Source organism: Hyperolius riggenbachi, chromosome 3 (genome assembly GCF_040937935.1).
Source record: "Hyperolius riggenbachi isolate aHypRig1 chromosome 3, aHypRig1.pri, whole genome shotgun sequence".
NCBI lineage: Eukaryota > Metazoa > Chordata > Amphibia > Anura > Hyperoliidae > Hyperolius > Hyperolius riggenbachi.
Window position 1 is genome coordinate 222,106,091 of NC_090648.1, and position 24,845 is coordinate 222,130,935.

Genomic DNA, 24,845 nt, shown 5'->3' on the forward strand with positions numbered 1-24,845 from the left:
GTAACTAATTATGTATTTTTTTTAATTGTAAATTTTTGAATTTTTTTTTAATTACAAAAAAAAAAAAAATGGGGAGTGTGGGAGGTAATGAGTTATATTTTGGTGTAAAAGTCATTTATTTCTATGTGAAAAATGTGTAGGGTGTAGTTTACTATTTGGCCACAAGATGGCCACAGTAACTTTTTGCTTTATTGCGACCTCCAAGCCTCCTTCCGGAAGCTTGGAGGAAGAATAAGGAGGCTGGACACGTGAGTTTCTTCTCACAATGATCGCGCTGCCCATAGGAGAGCAGCGGGTCATTGTGGGGCTTAGATCAACGAACGGGAATGGATTTTCCCGTTCATTGATCTCCGGGCGAGCGGGCGGCGGCGGTTTTACTAGCGGCGGGCGGCGTGTTTACGAGCGGGAGCGCGGACAGCGTCGGGAACGCGGAAAGTACGTGTTTCTCCGTCCCTGGTTTTTAAAGGATGGAAAAAGGGGCGGAGAAATACGTACGCGCGGGGGTAAAGTGGTTAAAAAGTTTAGACCCTTAGGTAAATATTTACATGTTTTTGTTTTTTTTTTATTGTAATGTTTTTTGTTTTTTTATTGTAAACATTTTATTTGGGTAGTTTTGGGAGGGTGGGAGGTAAACAATAGATTTATAATGTAAATGTGTGTTCATTTTAAATTATTTTTTTTTACAGGTGTAGTATTACTTTTTGGCCACAAGATGGCGGCCATGAGTTTGTTTACATGACGTCACTCTAAGCGTAACGCACGCTTAGAGTGGCGCATTGGGCAGGGAACGGCCAGAAAAGGCGCAGCTTCTGAGAGAAGCTGTCGCTTTTTCAGCGGGGGAGAGGAATCAATGATCGGGCACCGTAGCCCGATACATTGATTCCCTGGCTACCGAATCCGCGGCCGGGAGTGCGCGTGCACGCACGCGCGCGAGCGGCCGCGGTAGCGGTAGCGCGCATGGTTCCTGCACGTAGAAACTACGTCCAGGAACCAAAATAGGTTAATTCAAAAAATGAATACCCTTTGTCTGCCGCCAGATCACTCTTGAGGTCACAGGGCAACTGTTGTAATAAACGTTGTACCAATAAACTAATTTTATTTAAAATAATTTCACTTGTTCCCAATCCATAAAAGCTTGAGAAAGGGCTTGTGGGAGGCTGAAATGAACTGGTCCTATCGCAATTTCTAAAAACCTGTGGAACATACTGTATAGTGGAATTCCATTGGGGCGGGGGGGGGGATTGGGGGGTCATCAGACTCTAAAACATCCTTGGATTAGGTTCCCTTTTACACTTTTAAAAATTATATTACACTATAGGAAATAGTAGTACCAGAAGGGTATTGTAACGTGTTAGCCATCGGTAAAAGCAAGAAGTCTTGATTCCGGATGATACCATTTAGTGGCTTACTAAAACAATAAAAGTAAGCAAGCAAGCTTTTGGCTGTATAGCCTTCGTCAGGCTTCAGTTCTGTTCTGGAAATGTAGTAAGACTAGTTTAAATGGCCAGCTGAGGAGCTGCACTGAAGCTATAGGCACATATAAGAAGCCAGAGGCCAATTCTGGTCAGCAATTAACGATGCAAGCCTAATCATCCCGGCAAGTGCAATAAATCTGGAGTAAAATGGAATAGCAAGTCAAAGCAACCAGCAGTGTTAGCTGTCGATTAAAAAAGGACTGTAGTTGCTCTGGGCAACTATTCCCATGTTCTCTGCACTTGTCTTGATAAATCAGCATCTGTAAGTTTTAGTGGACTGAAAACTGCATGTGTAGGAATTATTTTCACAGTGTACTGTTTATTTTCTCTTCTAGTGATTTGTGTGCTGGTCTGATTGGAGGCTTGGGAGTAACTCCCAGTGGAAATATTGGTGCCAACGGAGTAGCAATTTTTGAATCGGTGAGTTAGTTGCTTTTATGATAAGATGGTCCTGAAACCCTACATCGATTTTAGTATACTTTGTGTCCTGGGGGAGCCACTCTGCAGCCGCAATTCTGAGTTAGGGCTGGTTCAGACGGACGTCTGAATGGCGTCGCGTTTGGGGGTGTTGCGGCGGCTGCGTGGTCAGGCTTTCAGTAGCCTTCGCGTCGCGTTCCGATGCGGTAGCGTTTTTTGTTCCTGTAGGGGGACATTAGCCGTCGCGGTTGGCCGCCCCCTGGAAGCTACATGTCGCTACCAGGGGCAGCTCGAACGCTCGCAAAAATCGGTACCCGAACGCCGTAATCGTGCAAACGCGCGCAAAAGCTCGGTGTAAACGCTCTCATTCACTTGAATGGGAGCGTTTACCGCGACGTTCCGAACGCTTGCGGTAAACGCTCCGCAAGCGTCCGTCTGAACCAGCCCTTAAGCGGCCGCAGAGTGGTTAAGCAGTCATCCTGCACTATCCACTATCGTAGTTCTGAATGTAGAATTCCTGGTTACATAGTTTGGTTTAAAAAAGACAATGTATTTTTAGTTTGTGTCCAACTCCACAGGTTGTATGTTTACATGCTATATTGCTTACTACTGTATGTACTTCTGGAATGCCTTGGCTGCTTTTCCACTTGGAAGCGGATCGCAAGTGCAATCTCTCTGCATTTGCAAAACCTGCTTTTTGCACTTGCCCTGAACCATCGGGAACAAAACATGATTGCACCACAAAATCCTGCAGGCGTAGGCCCGGTTCACACTCAAAACTGCAAATCGCGGTTGCAATCCCCTAGCAATTGCGATTGTCATTTTGCATTGCTGTGTTCCACGATTTTTCTGCAATTGCATTTTGCAATCTGCTTTTCCACTTGGAAGCGGATCGCAAGTGCAATCTCTCTGCATTTGCAAAACCTGCTTTTTGCACTTGCCCTGAACCATCGGGAACAAAACATGATTGCACCACAAAATCCTGCAGGCGTAGGCCCGGTTCACACTCAAAACTGCAAATCGCGGTTGCAATCCCCTAGCAATTGCGATTGTCATTTTGCATTGCTGTGTTCCACGATTTTTCTGCAATTGCATTTTGCAATTCTCATTCCAGCAAATGAGAATCGCAATACAATCGCTGGTAAAATACTACATGCAGCACATTTGCGATCAGAGGAGCTCGCATATCCGCTTCAGTGTAAGTAATCCCATAGGATTACTTGTGCTGTAGTGCTTTGCTGATTGGCAGCTATCAGCAAAGTGCAAAACGTGGACTAAAAGCCCCAAGTGTAAATGAGGCCTTATGATTGTGTTAGTGAAAAAATGGGCCAAAAACAAATCACACTGATGGAAAAGGAGCACCGTGATTTATGTGTCAATCGCGGTGCTGTTGCAGTTGGCAAAACACAAAAAAGCGGATCATAGCAAAATTTAAAGCCATAGGTTTGCTATACACCAGCGGTTCTGGCTGTAAGCCTGGATTCAGAGGCATAAAGAGATAATTTGCATGTTTTGTAGCAGTGCATTGTGGGTAGCCACAGATGTTCATTTAAAGAGACACTGAAGTCTATTAAAAAAAAAAAAAAAAGCTTTTTATTTAACAAATATGTTTAATACTTTAGCCCTAACTAAACCGCCACATTCCCGCCGCTATAAACTAATAAAATCCCCCTAACTTGCCCTCCCTCTCCCCTGCAAAATCCATTACTTTCATGGTCGTGGATTTTGTTGCCCTCTAGTCTTCCGTGTGAGGCAGGGCTATGAGCTGCAGCCCTGCCTCACACGCGTCTGTCAGTGGCGGATCTCCGCCTCTCCCTCGCCCCCTCAGCAAAGGAAGACTGACGGGTGGGAGAGAGGCGGCGATCCGCCGCTGACAGACGCATGTGAGGCAGGGCTGCAGCTCATAGCCCTGCCTCACACGGAAGCGCTGCCCGGACTGCCCCCCGGGAGTTTGGGGGTATTTAGATAGCGTACAGCAGCGGGGATGCGGCGGTTTAGTTAGGACTAAAGTATTAAACATCTTTGTTAAATAAAAAACCTTTTTTTGAGACTTGAGTCTCTTTAAAGCTGAATTATCGTAGATACCTTCTGTTTTAAGAAGGCAAATCACACGAAGCATTGCTTTTTAGTATCAGGGCTCTTTTAGTTTTGGTCTCTTTTAGTCCCCATGCGGTTTTGGGTCACCCCAAGCTGCTTGGGTATTATTATTATATAGGATTTACATAGCACCGACATTCCGCAACGCTGTACAGAGTATATTGTCTCACATTGTAATCCCTACCATAGTCTTATGTCTACGTATGTATCTATCGTGTGTAGTGTATGTATCGTAGTCTAGGGCGAATTTTAGGGGGAAGCCAATTAACTTATCTATATGTTTTTTTGGGGTGTGGGAGGAAACCCATGCAGACACGGGGAGAACATACATACTCTTTGCAGCTGTTGACCTGGCTGGGATATGAACCGGGGACTCAGTGTTCCAAGACGAGAGCGCTAACCACCTATGCCACCGTGCTGCCCACCACTACATCACCGCGCTGGGTATTCTGTTAGCACGTGAAAAAGCAGCCTTTATCTTTTCTGTTTCATTAAAACTGTTGTTAAAACGGGGAAAATTCATTCTCCATCAAGTTCAACCAATAGTGGTAATTGAAAATTACTTAAGAGTACTGTAGGGGAATAAAGATTTTAACTTACCCGGGGCTTCTAATGGTCCCCCGCAAATGTCCTTTGCCTGTGCATGCCGATGCTCCGGTCCCCGCCTTCGGTTCACTTTTGGAATTTGCGACTTTAATGAGGAACTCCAGTGAAAATAATGTAGTAAAAAAAGTGCTTCATTTTTTACCATAATTATGGATAAATGATTTAGTCAGTGTTTGCTCATTGTAAAATCTTTCCTCTCCCAGATTCACATTCTGACATGTATTACATGGTGACATTTTTACTGTGGGCTGGTTATGTAGCTGCTCCTAGCTGTTTTGGCTGTTAGAGACAGCTGTAAACAGCTAATTCATGTCTGTGAACATTGTTACATTGTGGCAGTTTGCCCAGAGTACCGCGGTACTCAGAGCTTCTTGTGGGAGGGGATTCAGCACAAAATCAGTCATACAGCGCCCCCTGATGGTCTGTTTGTGAAAATCATATTTCTCATGTAAAAGGGAGTATCAGCTACTGATTGGGATAAAGTTCAATTCTAGGTTGGAGTTTCTCTTTAAAGTCAGAAAACCACTGCGCCTGCGCCCTCCCTCCTGCTGACGTCACCAGGAGTGTATTGCGCAGGCCCAGTATGGTCTGCGCCTGCGCAGTACGCTCCTGGTGATGTCAGTGGGAGCGAGGACACAGCCGTACAGGAACAGTGGTTTTCTGACTTTAAAGTCAGAAATTCCAGAAGTAAACCGGAGGCGGGGGACCAGAGCATCGGTGAGTGGCTGCGTGGGCACAGGGTGTCTGCATGTGATCATTAGAAGCCCCAGGTAAGTTCAACTTATTTTCCCCTTACAGTAGTCCTTTAAAGGATACCTTAGTGCTGTCAAAAAATTCAAAGTGGGGGGAGCAGGCATGTGTAGGATGCTCTCCTCACGCCGACCACTCACCCGTTCTCCGTCCCCCTCCATTATGTTTTAATAGCCCCCGAAGCTACTTCCTAGTGAGCAGTGCACAGGTGCTGCACGTACTTGGTTGCGCGCCTGTGGTTGGGAGCGCTCTGCGCATGCACACTACGGAGTTGTGACATCATGCACATTCACAGAGCGCTCCCGGCCGCGCAACATCCAGTGATGGGCCGAAATGTTGCCTCGAAATTCGCATTTTCGCACCGCAAGGCGAAATTTCAGGAAAAATCGTAATTGATTTCGTATGTAATAGTATTTCATAATTTCGCTTAATTTTCGCGCAATTTGGCAAAAATGTTGTGCCGACTTTGGCAGTTAATAGCAAAGCCCTCATACATGCTATTGCTACCAAAATTGGCACATATGTTAAGGAGAATATTGAGTACAAGTCAGAAAAAGAATTTTTCAAAAAGACATTGTAGTTTTTCAGAAAATAGATTTTAAAAATGCAAAGAAAAATGGTTTTTAAACTTTCCTTTTTCCAAGTTTGAAAACAATTTTTTCTTTGCCTTTTTTAAATTGATTTTCTCAAAAACTATACGGTCTATTTGGATAATTCATTTTTTTTTTTTTTTTTTTTTTTTTTTTCCTTGTACCCACTATTCCCTTTAACATAGGTAGCAACTTTGGTGTCAGTAGCATGTATAGGTGCTTTGCTATTAACCTCCAAAGTCTGCACAAAATTACGCGAAAATTATGTGAAATTAGGAATGACTACGAAATCAATTTAGTTTGCAAATCGTAATTACGTATAGGCGTAATTGCGAAAATGTACGCTAAATTTAGCGAAATCGTAATTTTTCTGATTACGATCATCACTACGGACGTCACTGGCCTTCACCTGCCCACTGCTCACCGACCCTCACCTGCTCACCGACCCTCACCTGCCCACTGCTCACCGACCCTTGGTAGTGGTGGACTTACTCACCCATTTAGAAGACGCAAACTGTTGATTTTTGATCAACAATAATTTATTAGAATACTCAAAATGTAATGTGTTTCACAGGTTCAGTACTGCTTCATCAGGAAATGGCAAGAGCATAAAAAACTAGATCAGGTTTATGAACAAGCCAAGCGCCACATAAAAGGTGTACATTTCCGGTCCAGTCAGGGTAAACCGATGCAAAACTGCCAGGACAGCACTGGCCCGGCCCAGAAATACAGATTTATGTGTGAACCAAGTCTAGTCTGCATTCACACAGAGCTGTATTTTCATTGTTCCTTTTAAATGTAAAAAAATGTTTCATCCTCAAATCTTGTTGAAACACAGCCTGGTAATAATTGTTCTGTGCTTTTCAGGTTCATGGCACAGCACCAGATATTGCAGGGAAAGACCTGGCCAATCCCACTGCTTTACTGCTGAGTGCTGTGCTGATGCTCCGCCACATGGGGCTGCAGGAGTACGCCCGCAAAATAGAGACTGCCTGTTATGACACCATAAGATCTGGAAAGGTAAGACTTGTGTCAGTTATCTCTGTTTGCAGGATTTGTTTCATTAATCTAAGTAAACACTAAAATCCTATCTAAGAGCTTTTTCTAACTGTTCATTTTCCATTTCTTGTTACAGACATTAACTAAAGACTTAGGAGGAAATGCGAAGTGCTCAGAGTTCACAGACGACATCTGTCGGAGGATACGGGACAGTGAATAATCTGTTTTGCTGGTTCCTGCCACCAGCCTAGCCAGCTGCTATTCTACGCACATCATGTCCTGCTGCCCCGACTTACTTTATGACAGCCTTTATCCCGTCGCACACAACAAGACATTATATACATGGCAATGTGCTGAGATCCTCTCTAGTGAAGCGATGGCATTCTCCATGCAGATGGAGCTAAAGTCACTACAGTATAAGTAGTGATACTGAAGCTGAGTGCTGCAATCAGCCAACCACATAAGATAGAGGAGGCTTCTGCTCGCATCTCATGCTGGCCACACACTGATAGAATTCAGTGCAATTATCTTCAGCAGTTTTAAAACAGACAAGTCTGAGGGAATCATTTGATTGAACACAATCATAAAGTTCAAGCTCCTCCATATGATACAAATTACTGCATTTAAATGGAAGGTTTTTTTGTTGTTTTTTTTTACAACAAATCAAACCTTAAGTTTTAAATTTTGGTTTTGCATAGATGATTTTCATCGTTAATATAAAGAGAAACTCCGGCCAAGAATTGAACTTTATCCCAATCAGTAGCTGATGCCCCCTTTTACATGAGAAATCCTATTCCTTTTCACAAACAGACCACCAGGGGGCGCTGTATGGCTGATATTGTGGTGAAACCCCTCCCACAAAGAAATTCTGAGTACGTACTCTTGGCAGTTTCCTGTCTGTGAACCCTGTTGCATTGTGGGAAATAGCTGCTTACAGCTGTTTCCAACTGCTAAAACAGCAAGCAGCAGCTACATCACTTGCCCACAGTAAAAATGTCACCATGTGATAAATGTCAGACTATAAATCCGGGATTTAAAAGATATTACAATGGGCAAACACTGACTAAATAATTTATACATAATTATTGTAAAAGTGAAGCACTTTTTTATTACATTATTTTCACTGGAGTTCCTCTTTTATAGAATGCATTAAATGATTCAGGATACCTACTTCAGTGGTAAGTTTCCTGGTTTCAGCTTCAGAAACCCTTCCTATAGCTATATATTGGTAATAACCCTACCCTCCTGCTGATGCTTAGCCGGGTGAGGAGAGATTTTACAATGGGCAAATACTCACTAAATTAATTTTTATAAATGAATATTGTAGATAAAAGCAATTTTATGAATTTCGTTATTTTCACTCCAGTACCTCTGTGTGGCCAGTATTCGATGAATGAACTTAACGCACTGTGACTTATTGCCTATGTGTTCAGCATGTCTTCACCATACAAGCTGTGGGCTGCACTGAAGGCTTTGCAGGGTCTCTTCTATTATATAAGTACTTGGGTGAAAGGTTGCAGTTATACATTTGTGCAATACATTTATAAAATGCCTTGTGCTACAGCACTGAAACACTGCTTCAGTTAATCATATATTTCATCATATAAAATATACAGCTATCTAAATCTGATGCCTGTCACTTTTTTCTCATTTTTTTTATAGGACTATTGTCTAAATATGATCTTTATTGCCAGTTTGTATCATCTCAGCATAGTACAGACACGCTGTCATTTTCCACCATTTGTGGATTGGATGACTTGGTCTGTTACTAAATCCACCACCAGAGGGAGCTGCAGCACTTTGTTTGATGATAAAGCACAGTTGGAACCCACCTTTATGAATGTCTTGTCGTGTCTTGCCTTAAGCTTTAAGTTTTGAAAGTTCTATTTATTGTAATACTGTGGGTGAGCCTGCCCTGTTCTATGAAATATTTGCTGCTTTGTATTCTTTTGCACCTTTTTTTTATGCAAATTCATTAAATGTGCACGGCGTTCCAAAGAGTTCCATACAACTGAATTTTACTGAAAAATAAAGTTCATGTTAGAAATCTGACAAAAGGAGGTTTATGAATACTATACTTTAAACAATCCATTGAACAAGACAAAATGATGGAAGGAATGCAAAATACAGAAGTTCCAGAAAGAATGTTTTCCTGTTTCCTTGTGAACAAAACAGAATTCATTTAATGACACACAGAAAATAATCCATACTCCTATTACTGAAGGAAACAAGTAGCTTATGTACTTTTGCTTGAGGTATCAATTTACATCCTATAATGCTTGTGCCCATAGCAACCAGATATTTTCTAGTAAAAGGAATACTATACTAATGACTGGTTACTGTAACCAACAGCTGTATTGTCAGACTGTTGAAATAGTTAGCAAGGTATGGCCTTGAAGGGTATAGTCTATATTACACTTGTGGGGAGTGAAGGCACCTGCAGTCAGTGATGTATTATTCACATACTCTTGCAGATGAGAGACACAGCTACAGCAATTGGCTAACAAGACATGTACCTCTTTAGTTTTAAATGTTACAAATTAAAACAACTTGCCCTACTTTGAAAAAATAGAGGTTTTGTGGCTGTCAGGTACTGTACATATTTTATCATTCATTGCCTCAAAACTAAATTGCAAATATAAGATGCGGGAAACCACCTGGATGTGACAGACATGAGTATTGTCTGAATATATTTGTTAAGCTAAGGTACAAGCTTACAAGAATTTTATATTCTAACTTCACTGCAGTAGAATTTACAGCTTTTAAGATAAAAACTGATGTGCATATTTTGTTGTACATAGGTTACGCTCAAAGTCCTTTCCATTTTACAGTCTTATATTCTCCCATCGCCTAGGACAGCCCATATTGTCTGTGATTGCTGTTCTGCCTTTCTGAGCGTAGATATTTATTTCCAGACCTGAACTTAATGAGATGGATCATTTCAGTCTGTAGGTGACTCCACGTGCCTTGTTTTACCCTGAGTAAAAGGCCTCCACCATATCGTTGTACTTCTCAAGGATGGCATTCCGCTTTATTTTCATTGTTGGCCCTGAAACAATAGAAGAGGTTATGTTAGTTTACATAATTCTGTACTAACTTACGGAGTTAAAATATACACTTGTCCTGCTTAAAGAGTTTCTGCTGACCTTTTCTTAAAATGTTATCTAGTCACCCTGATCCAGTAGCTTCTCTACTTTTTGAGTCAGGTGTGTCAGCCTACATATCTGTTACTATTTAGTCTGTAAAATTATTTGCATTGTGCCAAAGCAAGTTGTGGCTTCCATCTGCTGATTTACTTTATGTCAAGGTCACAAAATGTACTATAGTTAATAACTTTTACAAACTGTAGTTGTTGCAAAACTATTACCTGAAGTTGCTTTCACTTCTGAATCTATTTCATGACTGACTTGTGACCCCATCTGAATTTTTTCTTCCCCTTTTCATACACAGATCTCTCCGCCTGTTTATTTGTAGAACAGTAGTTTGCCTTTTACATACCCATTTCTCCACCAGCTATTGAGAAGTCGTTGGGCAGGATTGCCCATTTCTGAATACGTTGAGCATTTGAGACAGCTTCACTGTTGACCTTGTCTATACCCTCTTGAATAGCTCTATAGATAGCCAGGTCCTTGTGTTCCACAATCTCCGATACGGTTGTGGCCTTACTTCCTGCTTCGTGACAAAACCGCATTGCTTCCTGGGTTAGATTATCTGTCGGCCCCAAGCTGTCTGGGTCCACCATGCACTGGTGAGACAAAAAGTATGATCTACTCTGTGCTGTGAGTGACAATAGTTAACTGTTATATGAAGTACAATACCTTCAAAGTTAGAAGCATTGACAGAAATTTACGCCTGTCCCCAATTAGCACCACGTTGCTCACAATTGGTATATGTCTCTTCACAGCATCTTCTATGGGAATGGGTGGTACGTTCTCACCGCCAGCAGTAATGATTAGCTCTGTTGAAAAAAAGTCATGGTTTGATCTATTGGTTTGAAAATCAGTTAAAATATTAACCAGTTTACAAATGTTAAATAGACATGACTCATCTTCCATATTTTTCTAAGCCAGTCGCCTCAGGTGGTTTCCAAATGGTCACCTACATGTTATTTTATCTTTTTAAATGTATAAGGTCTCCTGTATTTTAAAGGTAACTGCTTTACTCCGAGGATTTGTAAAGCCCAAGTGTACAATGTACTGCTGAAACTGCATGGTAGCAGTGCTTCTTCTCTGTAGAGACATTTATTGCATGTCTCCAGTCAGGTCTGCCAGCTTCCTTGTAAGCTTATAGAGTTGGGCAGAGCATTATGACCTGACACATCTTATGATTAACGGGCAATTTGGGTGTCGTCTTAAGCAGGCACCTAATAAAAGCCAATGTAGTTATCACAAACTGGGTGGTGAGTTGGGGGCACAATGTGTCAGAGCCTAGATGATTGGCTGCTATATTGGCAAACATAGGATAGAGTTACACTAGTTGACTGGCTATTAGTAGTTGATCACCTAGTACTTTCAGTAGCCGATGGACTAGCTGAGTTTCAGTTGTTTGGGTGATGGGTACTTAGGGTTGGGCATTAGAAGGGAGAGTTAGTATGAGAATAGGGAGCTGGGTAAATCTATAATGAAGTATTGGTAATATTACATTACTGATATTTTAACTAATGGCTCCACCCGGCCCAGATAAAATGAAGCAGCACTGCCATATGTACTCCACTTTATGCCTCCTGCACACTTATTTAGGTGCACTGCTTAATAGGAGCATCCCTTTTACAGACTTATTGAAGCAGTGTTTTTTTTTTTTTGTAATTCCTCCTAGAGGAATTCATATGGTAGGGAAGACCGCAAAATAAGTGTTTTTTAAATTCAACAAATAGCTTTTTAATTTCTTTGTTGTTATACTGTTTAAAATTAAATATCGGCCTCCATATCCCTGACTTCAGGTTCCCTTTAAAGTACAAGGAACACTGATTGTACATGAAAGATTCTGCAAGATTTATCACATCCAGAGTTTGACTGCTTGAGTGGTACTGGTAACCACAGCTGTGGACGTGTTATTAGACGGTTTGGATTGGTGCTCTGTGCCTGAGCTCCCAGCATTTGCACATCTTAACCCTTTGGGGACTGGCTGCCTAACCTTTAAGGATCAGGCCATTTTACATGCGGGGGGGGGGGGTGTTGTCAGGCAGCCAGACCCCCCATATAGCTAACTGGGCATGGTGTTCCCAGTGTAGCCCAGTGGTGGCGTAGAGCGAGATGTGCCTTGATAAAGGGGCCTTATGTGGCTCTGAAACATTGTCCTTTTTAACGTTACACTAAACAAAGAACTTTGGGAAATGTTAGCTTTTTTTTCTACATTTTGAAGACTTACAGGGGGCATGATTCCCTTTACCAGCTGTAGCACTCCCTTACAGAAGGTTTAATCCTGTTAGTGCGAGACAACACAAATATTTATACGATGTTCTTTAAAGAGACACTGAAGTGAAAAAAAATTGATATGATTTGTATGTGTAGTACTGCTAAGAAATAAAACAAGTAGGAGCAGAGACATAAGTCTAATATTGTTTCCAGTACAGGAAGAGTTGTTCTCTATGCAAAAGAGCCATTGAGCTCCACGACTTGCAAAGTTGCAGAGAGCTCTGTCTTCTGAAGCTTATTATCAAGTGTCTGGCACTGTATTGTTTTTTGTTTCTGCAGAGGAAAGTTCAAAAGTTCACTAACCTGCTTTGTAAAATCATTTTGAATGCTGAGTAATGTGTAAACTGCAAATATTAGAGAATGATGCAATGTTATAAAAAACGAATATTTTCTTTGCTACTAATGTTCTAGTAATTATCCGTACTACACAACCAATTCATGTCATATTTTTTTTTTCTTCAGTGTCTCTTTAACTACAGACTGCTGTCAATTATTTCTCCTATTAAGGTGGCAAGCATGCCTTTCTCCAAATGGTAATGTGTTAATAAGATGATTTATACTAAAATATGGCAAATATATTTTGGGAAAAAATACCTTTGATTCTGCCTGTCACCTTCAGAAATCCATCGGCATCTATTTTGCCAATGTCTCCCGAGTGTAACCAACCATCCTCATCAAAAGCTTCTTTAGTTTTGTCTTCCATGTTCAAATAGCCCATGAAGACTGTCCGACCCCAAAAGCAGATCTCTCCATTCCCATCTGAATCCTCGTTGTGTAACTTCATTTGACATCCAGGTACAACCTTGCCACAACTGTGAAAACAGCTTCATTATTAGGAGTTCAGTGCAACCACTGTAGAAAGTTAATTTTATGCTGACATCTATTCAGTCAATCACAATAACGGGGCTTTTCCATAACAATAAAGGCCTCGATTCATCAAGACTTACTGAATCAATTACAGTCAACTTGGTAAAATGCTGAACTTGATAAGTTGATTTCAGGATTCATCAAAGTTATCTACAGCTGTTAATCAGCATTTGGTAATGATAAAACGGAGGAGTGCAATTCATGAAAGTGGACGTGGTTTAGCATTAAATTTAGGATTAGCTATCTCCTTCACTGCTTTGTCGTTATTCCTGTCAGATCATTGCTGAAAGAGAAGATGGAGCCATTTGAAGTGGTTATATGTATCAGCTGAGAGTGATTCAAAGTGGCAGAAGGGCAAGAATGAGGTCTAGAATTTGCATTTTTCTTGAATTATCTTGTAAGAGAACACAGGCAGTGCCAGGGTTAACTAAATTGCTAGCTGCACTACATTTTTTTCAGAAAAGGCTCCTATCAAGCTGTAGCTGGCGAAGTTGTGGGATTGTCCCAAGCCACTTCCAGAATCCTGGTCCAGGTGTTAAGCCCTATTCAGAATGTTGCTACGTGGTGTTCAAAGGACTGCCTTTTTACCCACAATTCCATGGGAATCTTATGGCCTTGGGTTAAATTACCACTGTAAAATGGAAATAGCGACACGTTACCAATAACATTGATAGATAACATTGTAATCGATATTTTATCAAATTCACACCGAATGTGGAAAAACCTTGATGAATATAACTAGAAATTGATAATCTTCGAATTCGCTAATTTAATGAACTAGAAAAAGTTATCGCAAAGACAATGATGAATCGAGGCCATAGTCTTGTCTGTGGATACTTGGAGAAAAGGCATTTTTGGCCCTGTTTATATTAGGGGTGATTCTGCACAATTTTCCGCACAAAAATACAGAATCGCAGCCTATTAAAATCAATTACACTATAAACAAAGGCCTGGTGCTGCTGCATGTGCCTGCAATTACATTATTATGCAAATGGATATAAATGTTGAGTTGAGGTGTACCCAACTGACATTGAAAACAATCCTGTCAGAGCGCTCCTAGACCTTGTATTACCCAGCTTATGCCTATGCAAATGCAGATCACTGTACCATAGCAATACAATCTAGTGTGTACCAGGCACTGGCACACACCCTAGAGGCTTCATACACACACATTCCTACCTAAATTGCTCCGATGCAGAGATAACATCCACTTGTGCCAAATTACAAAGTTCAGCTTTGCCAGACATCCATAGAGATAACTGTATAGTGTTATGCAATTCATCTCTGAAACTGAGTTGTGCAGTTAAACTGTGGTGGCTGCTTGCTTACAAACAAGTTATACTATTAAAATCAATGATCTGCTTTCAAATCCCTTGCGGGGGAAAAAGAACTGAAGCAGACTTTGGCCTTGACTCAAACCGTTTGCGGTAAAAATTTGCTGTTCGTTAATTTACCGTGTGCGATAATTACCGAATGCTTAGTAGTATTCAGCAATTTTTTTTTAGTTGTCGGCAGTTCGTTAAAAGATCGCTAGTGTTCGGTAATGATGCGGTAAATATTGACACTAGCGATCTATTAGCGAATACAAGCCATTTTCAAAGTGCATTGTGGGTAAGGAAGGTGCATTGTGGGAAATTTAAAGAGAACCAGAACTGAAAATAAACATGTAATCAAAAAAAATGGCCATTACCCCATAACAGCTTCCTGGTCAGCACACTGTTAAACTGTAATACTGCCCACTTGAGCCATAGAGAAACATGGACATTACCTTACACATTCAGTTGTTACTGACAGCAGCTGATATATAACTGGCAGCAGTCTTGTCAGAACTGGGAGGGATCACTGTAAGAAGAAAATGGTGCGTTTCTGAGAGGAACTGACGGCGAGGTAAGGATGTAATAGTCATTTGCAGCTACATCATGCGTTTATTTCAAATAAATTTTACTCCGTTCAGCTTCCTGTTAAATACACCAACAGCAGAAACCATAAATAATGACAGGGCAGTGCGGGGGATATTGCACTCGAAATTTACCACCCTGACACGCCCCTTTCTGCTTCTTGAATACTAGTTTCGGGAAATGTATTGCACTATTACCGCCAGAACACCGCTCGATATTGACATGCGATGTCATTCATGAATATTAACTTCCACTACATGCTTGTGCTAAATTACCAAAAGCTCGATAAACGTTTGGTAACACTTCATGAATCGAGGCCAATGGATTTGAATCCCCATACCTGTGCATTGCATGGTTAGAGGGATGAGTAATTATGCTGCACAAGTGTCGGCGTCTGTCTTGGGGATGGATGCTTGGCTCTAGTGGAAACTGGGCCTTAGTGATATATATTTACTACTGACTGGGCAAACTTTTGACCATACTATGTTAATTGCGTCTATAGCTGTGCCCAGTAGATAATTAGGCAGAGCACAGAATGGCAGAGCGTTAAGTAGCAAAGGGCAGCACTGATACTGATGGAGATTGCAACTGGTGCATACTTAGGTTAGTGTTAGACCTTGACAGGGGTAGGGTTCGACTGAGAATAGAGTTAGGTTTCGCAATTACTATTGCCAGAGATTGTGGCAGTGAGGGTGGGGAAAGTAGGGTAGTGGGAGGAATTGTGTGAGAAGAGGGTTAGGCAAAAGTAAAAAAAAATTGGTAGAAATACTGATATTCTACTATCAGAATTGGCCACTGCCCAAAATTGTAATACATTTTAGCAATATTCTACCAGTGGCTTTCCCCAGTGCCCAAATTACCACGGCACCCTTTTTACATGTGTACTTAGTCTTGTCAAACTGCATCTGTTGTGGTGTGGTGCAACAGACATTAAAATCCCATTGCAATAATAGGCAATTATAATGAAATGGTTCTTTCACATTGGCACGTCAGCAGTGCGGTATGTTGCTGGAAAACGCATGCTCTAACAGTTGTGGTGTAAGCATACATGTATGTATGTGCAACGTAACATATAGAACCCTTCCATATTGAGTTCATTGCCTTGCATCGCAATGGACAAAATACTGCTTTGCAATGTAATGATATTCCTATGTGGCATTCCACATTGAGTGCGGTGCTTAGGGTTCTGGAGCAGTAACACACAACATGTTGTGCGTTAACTGAGTAACACGTGCATCTACAGTGGCAGCAACGCATACGGTATGGTTGCAATGCCGCAGTAACGCACAATGCATCTTTTTGGCTATGTTATTGCAACTGATTTGGTGGGAAAGGGCCCTTATAGTGTGATAGGAACCTTATTCACTGCATTTTGTATGTACACAAGATACTGATCTTCACTACCAAACTGTATTTGCAACTTCTACTGCTAACTAAGAGCAATGACATAAATAGTATTCTTACCATTGAAAGCGGTGAGTGTAAGGACCAGACATGACGTGAGGGCCGGACGTCTCGCTCATACCATATGCCTCATATAATATAATATTGAGTCCTAGGAAGAATTCCAGTGTTTCCTTGGAGAGAGGAGCTGCACCTGAGAAGTGTTTCTGGCAGTGAGCAAACCCCAGCATTTTCCGAATCTTGGACAAGACCACGTAATCAGCCACAGCTGGCAGGAGCAGCTTCAGTTCACCACTAAGAACACATTAACAACCACAGTGATTAAAATACTGTATGAAAACACAGAAATACAAATGTACTTGTCAAAAAACAATATGTAAGAGTAATGTATCCACGTGAGTAAAGCAGATGCTGTGCTGGGGATATATGAAAGCTAACTTATATAAAACAGTAAGCCTTGTTGCCAAACAGTATAGTGTTATTAAAAGTGTCCTGCCCAAGGAAAATATTGGTATTGGTTTTGAAAATATTAGAATCTGTTGGTTTTGTACATTTTAAATGCCACTATCATCAGCCGCCCCCTGACCAATAGCATGGTCCCTGCCCTTGCAAGCTTACAATCTAGAGGGTCATGGGGTGGAGACACTGGGGAAGGACACGGGTTGCTGTTAGTGGCTGAATGATATTACATACTTCCTTGGTGGGCTCAGGTTCCTTTCCAGGCTCAGGGACATTGCCCAGGATAACATCTTTTTCTTCATAAAGCTTGCTTGTGCAGACACCTCCTTAATACGCTCCATCATCTTCTCCCATACTCTTGGCACCCCCATGTGTGCTGTAGGCTGTGCCTCCCTCAGAGTATCTGCCAATGTTCCCTGGAAAAGGACAAATACTGAGCCACATGACGCAGAGTGACCATAACATCACACTTCATTCACATGTATACAGGTAATGATCAAACAAAAAGGCATTAGTATAAATAGCTGATCACATATAATTGTTTTGTGCGGGTATGAGTGAAATACGGACTGTCCGATACAGGCGGCTCACCTTCATAGAACCTTAGCAGACTGAATAAAATCCCACATACCTTGAGGGCATCTGGTTGTGCAAAGTAGACATGCTCTCCCCACTTGATGCCAGTCCACAAGTCATAAATCTGGGCAGCAATGTGGCTGAGAGGAAGATAGCTGACCATGGACTCTTGCTGAATTTCTGCAGGCTGCATGTCCCCAGCACGGCTGGCATGGGCAGCTGTCCATGTGATCTGTAAGAAAGTTATCCATAGTAACTGGACTGGCTTTACACCAGGTGAAATGCATTAGTACAAATCAATGTGGCAGGTTCCTGCTGAGTATGCCACTAAGATAATTACCACACAGGCTCTGGGCCAAAATGTAAGACACGTTATTCATCTGATAATATTTTATGGTGCTCAGTTATGGGATATTTTTATCAGCATAAAACCAAATGGCATCAGCTCTCATAAAGAATATTACTCAAACATGCAAAACTTAAAGTGGAACTTTAACAAAAAGGGGGAAAAAATAAATATATTGCAAAGTGAGAAGTTAACAAATAGAAGAGAGATCAAGAAATGAGTGATATACGCTGTGTAATTTGTTCATATTGTTTGATCCACAATCATTCTTCACATAATCATCTTTACTATTGGCAGACATGAAAAAAAAACAGCACCAACTGACATTTATAACCACACCCCCTAACAATGCGACATGCTAAAAGGTTTTTTTTTTTTTGTTTTTTTTTTATAAATTATACATATGCACAGAGGGACATACTGGTTGCTTGGCAGTTGGAAACAGCCATTATTTCCCACAATGCAAGAGGCTCCCACAGTGTGATGTCAGGATCTAGGTCCTGACTTTACACTGTAGGAGGGGTTTCACTACAATATCAGCTGCACAGAGCCCCTGATGATCTATCTGAGAAAAGGTAAAGATTTCTGGTGGGAAAGTGGGTATTGCCTACTGAGTGGGATGAAATTCAATCTTTGGTTACAGTTCCACTTCATACAAAGATTTTCCTCAGCCGAAAGTATTGTCACTTATTTTCTTAGCCTAAAACATGTAAGTCAACACGAGATATTGGCAGCGCTTCCAAATGCAGGCTCCACCCGAGTTGACCAGCTGCATAGATGTGCAGTACCCAAAACACAGGCAGATTACACAACTTGTGTTCAAAACAGATGCAGCAAATGGAGGACATTAGCTTCCAAAAACAGTTTGCACGCAGATTGTTCAGTACTAGACTCTTCCACGGCATTGACGTACCCTCACGGAAGAAACCTAACCACTAGCTAACAACTAAAACATAGTGTCAACCTGAGGCTGCTAGTCCCGTAAAACATGTATGTGTTTTCCCTAATGTCATTGGCCTTTTCTTCAGTGGCCCATTGAGATGGTTCTTTGTCATCTGTCTGCTGTTGTGCATACAGAACTTCAAAGAAAGTCGCCACTCGTCTTCCTACCTCCATTCTCCATAGAGAAGGACAAGCTGTTTGTGGCAGGTATGTAAGCAGCTTGTACAGTATGTATAGTGATTTTTCCAAAACTGCTAGATTCTTGCAGGCTAAAATAATTAACAGTGCGTTCTTTACTTACTCATATGTTGTGTGTGCTTTTAAAGCTCACAGTTGTATCAAATGCACTATACTCCAGTCATACTCCAGTCATACCTAAAACCACTGATAAAGAAAAAACGAAACCACTTAATGTATCCCTTGTAAGGTACCACTAGCTTTACCAACAACATAATAAATACAATACGTCAGCACTGTCATGTAAAGTACGCTTATATGGACCCATGTTGTATCATATATATCGCTAAAAATATGTCAAGTCAACCTACATTATCATGGCTCAGCATCACTCCTTTTGGACTCCCAGTTGTTCCTGATGTGTAGATAAGAACACAGCACTGATTGGGCTTCTGTGAATTTATGATGTCATCCAGATGCTCCTCACTGATGTCCTTCCCCAGTTCCAGGAACTCCTCCCACTGAGGGTGGCAAAACATTAGAGAGATTTGTCACAACCATTGTCATACAGAAATCACAAACCTCAGCCTGTCATTTGCCACAAAGTATGGCTTTCTTTTGTGAACATGAACATCATAACATTTTAACAACATGATCATGACACTGAAAACTGACACTAGTACACCCTTCTATTTTCTAATCACTTTTCATAGGAATGTTATTATGAAAGAATTTGCTTTTAACCACTTCCCAACTGAGGGGTTTTACCCCTTGACCACCAGAGCAATTTTCACCTTTCAGCTCTCCTTCCATTCATTCGTCTATAACTTTATCATTACTTATCACAATGAAATGAACTATATCTTGTTTTTTTCGCCACCAATTAGGCTTTCTTTAGGTGGGACATTATGCCAAGAATTATTTTATTCTAAATGTGTTTTAATGAGAAAATAGGAAAAAATGTGGGAAAAAATTATTTTTCAGTTTTCGGCCTTTATAGTTTTCAAATAATGCATGCTACTGTAATTAAAACCCATGAAATGTATTTGCCCATTTGTCCCAGTTATAAAACCGTTTAAATTATGTCCCTATCATAATGTTTGGCGCCAATATTTTAATTGGAAATAAAGGTGCATTTTTTTCAGTTTTGGTGTCCATCCCTAATTACAAGCCCATAGTTTATAAAGTAACAGTGTTATACCCTCTTGACATAAATATTAAAAAAGTTCATTCCCTAAGGTAAACTATTTATGTATTTTTTTTTTAATTGTAATTTTTTTTTTAAATTACAAAAAAAAAAAATTGGGGAGTGTGGGAGGTAAGGAGTTAATTTTTTGTGTAAAACAAATTTATTTGTATGTAAAAAATGCTTTAGGGTGTAGTTTTACTATTTGGCCACACGGAGACATTTGTACGCTTGGGGGTAAAGTGGTTAAAATTATGTTTAAATGACACCTGAAATGAGAGAGATAATGGCAGCTACCATATTTTTTTTTCTTTTAAACAATACCAGCTGCCTTGCTGTCCAGCTGATCTTTCTGGTCAGTAGTGTCTGAACAACACCTGAAACAAGCATGCTGCTAAACTTGTCAGATTGTCAAAGACATCTGATCTGCATGCTTGTTCGGGTCTTTGGCTAAGGCTGGTTTCACAGTGGGACGTTAAAGTCCCACGTTACAGCAGCCAGTAACGCAGCCTAACTCACAGCAAGGATAAATCAATGAGCTGTTCACAGTGCCCACGTTGCGTTACATAGTAACGCAGCACGTTTAAACAAAGTGCTGCATGCTGTATGTTATACTGGTGTAAGCCACGTTAGACTGTTTGCACATGCTCAGTAATGTTGGAGGAGGAGGTCTCCCCTCCTCCTCTGCGGCCAGCCACATGGCTAATATTCACTGCACTGTGGTGACTCCTGGTAGGACTGTAGTGTTGTCTGGATCATGAATGAATCGTTCATTTGATCCGGATCTTTTTTCTGAGTCGAATCATCCGGATCATCACAATGAAAGATTCGGTTCACAGTGGATGTCTGTCTGGAAGAAACAAGAACATACAAAATGTACAGTGCAGGGAAAGTCCTGTCCTGCTAGTCATTTCACCCAGTCTGCTTCCCTAGTAAAATGATTCAAATGATTCGGTTCAAAGATCCAGATCTTTTCAATGATCTTTTCAATGATCCGATTCAAATGATCCGAATCCTTAAAAAGATCTGGACTTCCTATCACTAACCTGGACTGGCTGCTTTGAGAGCTGCATAACGCAGCTCAATCTGACGTCCAACCATGCGTTGCGTTAGGGGCAGGTTATGCGACCATAACGTCCCCTAAAACGCAACGTCTTGGTGGGAAAGTAGCCTAAAAGTATTAGAGGATAAGCAGGAGAGCCAGGCAATTTGCATTGTTTAAAAGGAAATAAATATGGCAAACTCCATATCCCACTCACTTCAGTTGTGCTTTAAAGAAGAGTTTGCTTTTGCCATATATAATTCCAGGGTTTCGGTTGCAAGCCTTCTAAGTAGTCCTCACTCCTCCTGCAACTCTTTCAGACAGAGACCAGACCCTCAGCAGTGACATAGTTTACAGCATGGAACTGCAGGACCAACTGCAATTCTTGCATCCATTGGCTGTTGGTCATGGTGGAGGTGGGACACTTCCCTCCCATCCATTGGTCCAGTGACATCATAGACCATATCACTGATCCACCAAACTGCCACAGGAGAGGTAAAGTGCAAGGCGGATGCAGGCCAGGTCTGCACTACTGACAGCAGCAACTTTTTTTTGACTGACACAGCAACTGGTATATTTCAGTTCTGACAAAATATTGTCAGAGCTGGAAGGGATCACTGTAAGAAGAAAATGGTGAGCTTCTGAGAACAACCGACAGTGAGGTTAGTATGTAATATTTATTTGCAGCTACATCATGTGTTTATTTTAAATAATTTTACTCGCTTCAGGTTCCCTTGAAGTCAAACATCTGATTTGAATGCTTGTTCAGGGTATTTGGCTAAAAATATTAGAGGCAGAGGCCACGCAGGATCATCCACCGGGCAACCCAGGCAAGTGCTTAGGGCCTACATGGTGTCAAGGGGCCCACCTGCCACCTTCTCTGACCTCTCTCCACTTCAGCTTCCCAAAAGGACCACAAGGGGGCCCCAAATCTACTACCTTGCCTAGGGCCCCCTTATATCTTAATCCATCTCTGGGCAGAGGATCAGCAAGACAGCCAGGAACACTGCATTGTTTAAAAGGAAATACGTTTGGCATCCTCCATATCCCTTCTCAGGTCAGTTGTCCTTTAACCACTTCAGCCTACAGCTTCGAAAATCTTATGCATCCAAGCAATGTTCACCTCCCATTCATTCGCTAATAACTTTATCGCTTCTTATCAAAATTAATTGATCTATATCTCGTTTTTTCCGCCACTAATTAGGCTTTCTTTAGGTAGTACATTTTGCTAAGAGCCACTTTACTGTAAATACATTTTAACAGGAAGATTAAGATAGAAATGGAAAAAAAACATTATTTCTCAGTTTTTAGCCATTATAGTTTAAAATTAATACATGCTACAGTAATTAAAACCCATGCATTTTATGTGCCCATTTATCCCGCTTATTACACCATTTAAATTACATCCCTATCACAATTTATGGCGCCGATATTTTATTTAGAAATAAAGGTGCATTTTTTCAATTTGCGTCCATCACGATTTACAAGCTTATAATTTTAAAAAATGTAATAAGATACTCTCTTGACATGTATATTTAAAAAGTTCAGACCCTTAGGTAACTATTTATGTAGTTTTTTTTTTTTTTAATTGTAATTTTTTTTATTATTTTTTTTAATACAAAAATGTATTTGGGTAATTTTAGTTTGGGAGGTAAATAGCCAATTTTAGATGTAAAAGAATGTATTTTTTATTCAATACAGGTATGTGGGTGCAGTTTACTATTTGGCCACAAGATGGCCACATTCAAAAAGTTCCTAGATGCGAACGATGTCGCATCTAGGAACTAAAATGAAGAGAAGTTGTTTCCTGGGGGCAGAAATACCACGCTCTCTGATGAGAAAGCGTCGGTATTTCTGCCGGGGACTTGGATCGGTGAATGGGAATTATATTCCCATTCACTGATCGGGGGGGCAGCGGGAGGTAGCGGGGGCGCGCGCGGGCGCGCGCCCGATCGCGCGCAACACACGGCTGCAGCACCACTGCCTATCTGGACGGATATATGCGTCCAGATATGGCGAAGTGGTTAAATGCATCACTTTTTTGTGATTGTATTTTTTATGAAAAGTAGAGCTTTAGGCTGGTTTCACACCAGGACGTTGCGTTTTAGGGGACGTTATGGTCGCATAACGTGCCCCTAACACAACGCCTGGTGCTCCCTGCTTTGGACGTCAGAGTGAGCCGCGTTGTGCAGCTCACTCTGGCGTCCGTGATGCCATGATGCGCACTCTTGGACGCATGCGGCATCACGTGGTCCGGCCGGCCAATCGCCGCACAGAGCGGCCGTTCCAAGAAGTAAACACTGCACGTCACTGAGTGCAGTGAATATTAATTAGCCATGTGCCTGGCCGCTCTCCGCTCCTCCCCAATGTTACTGAGCATGTGCAAGCAGTCTAACGCGGCTCTGCCGCTTACAAAGTACTGCATGCAGTACGTTGACTTATGGCGCAGCGTTACTGTGTAACGCAACGTGGGCACTGTGAACAGCCCATTGATTTTTCATTGCTGTGTGGTGGGCTGCGTTACAGGCTGCACTAACGTGCGCCTGTAACGTCCCACTGTGAAACCAGCCTAAAGGGACTCCGAGCAGTGCAGAAACTATGGAAAGATGCATATCATTTTAAAGCTCTCTTTCTCCTCTTTCCAATGATATATAAACCGCCGCCCTACGCCTTTTAGTTTTCGCTATTTTCGCGATTGAAATTGCTGCGGCTTCAATCGCGAAAATAGAGAAAACTAAAAGGCGTAGGGCGACGATTTAGGTGTCGCCAGAAAGAGGAGAAAAAGAGCTTTAAAATGATATCCATCTTTCCATAGTTACTTGTATTACACAGGACGACACCTTCCCCAGTGTCAGCAGCTCCATTCAGCAGAATGGAGCTGCTGTCTTTAGGAAAAAGTCGCCCTGTGTAATACAGTGTAACTATGGAAAGATGGATATCATTTTAAAGCTCTCTTTCTCCTCTTTCTGGCGACACCTAAATAGTCGCCCTATGCCTTTTAGTTTTCTCTATTTTCGCGATTGAAATCGCGGCCGCGGCAATTTCAATCGCAAAAATAGCGAAAACTAAAAGGCGTAGGGCGGCGGTTTATATATCATTGGAAAGAGGAGAAAGAGAGCTTTAAAATGATATGCATTTTTTCATTGTTTCTGCACTGCTCGGAGTCCCTTTAAAGAGGAACTCCAGTGAAAAATAATGTAATAAAAAAGTGCTTCATTTTTACAATAATTATGTATAAATGATTTAGTCAGTGTTTGCCCATTGTAAAATATTTTACATCCCTGATTTATAGTCGGACATTTATCACATGGTGACATTTTTACTGTTGGCAGGTGATGTAGCTGCTGCTTGCTGTTTTAGCAGTTGGAAACAGCTGTAAACAGCTATTTCCCCACAATGCAACAGGGTTCACAGACAGGAAACTGCCAAGAGTAGTACTCAGAATTTCTTTGTGGGAGGGGTTTAAAAACAATATCAGCCATACAGCGCCCCCTGATGGTCTGTTTGTGAAAAGGAATACATTTCTCACGTAAAAGGGGGTATCAGCTACTGATTGGAATAAAGTTAAATTCTTGGTCAGAGTTTCTCTTTAAAGCAGGT

General features: G+C 41.3%; 2 protein-coding genes across 3 annotated transcripts in view; one reads left to right on the plus strand and one right to left on the minus strand.

Moving 5' to 3' along the window:
• IDH3A (isocitrate dehydrogenase (NAD(+)) 3 catalytic subunit alpha) overlaps positions 1-8,991 on the plus strand; it is a 42,338-nt gene extending 33,347 nt beyond the window's left edge. Inside the window, exons 9-11 of the mRNA XM_068275807.1 lie at positions 1,811-1,895; positions 6,803-6,955; positions 7,071-8,991. Of these exons, the coding sequence (XP_068131908.1) occupies positions 1,811-1,895; positions 6,803-6,955; positions 7,071-7,154 (322 nt within the window). The 3' untranslated portion in view covers positions 7,155-8,991. The remainder of the gene's footprint in view (positions 1-1,810; positions 1,896-6,802; positions 6,956-7,070) is intronic.
• A 5-nt stretch (positions 8,992-8,996) lies between these two features.
• Positions 8,997-24,845, minus strand: part of ACSBG1 (acyl-CoA synthetase bubblegum family member 1) — a 51,897-nt gene continuing 36,048 nt past the window's right edge. For both annotated transcript variants that reach the window (XM_068275806.1, XM_068275805.1), the window contains exons 7-14: positions 19,389-19,538; positions 17,608-17,784; positions 17,211-17,392; positions 16,578-16,811; positions 12,943-13,160; positions 10,753-10,892; positions 10,433-10,679; positions 8,997-9,983 (exon numbers count right to left, since the gene is read on the minus strand). In XM_068275806.1, coding sequence (XP_068131907.1) covers positions 9,907-9,983; positions 10,433-10,679; positions 10,753-10,892; positions 12,943-13,160; positions 16,578-16,811; positions 17,211-17,392; positions 17,608-17,784; positions 19,389-19,538 — 1,425 coding nt within the window. In that variant the 3' untranslated portion in view covers positions 8,997-9,906. The remainder of the gene's footprint in view (positions 9,984-10,432; positions 10,680-10,752; positions 10,893-12,942; positions 13,161-16,577; positions 16,812-17,210; positions 17,393-17,607; positions 17,785-19,388; positions 19,539-24,845) is intronic.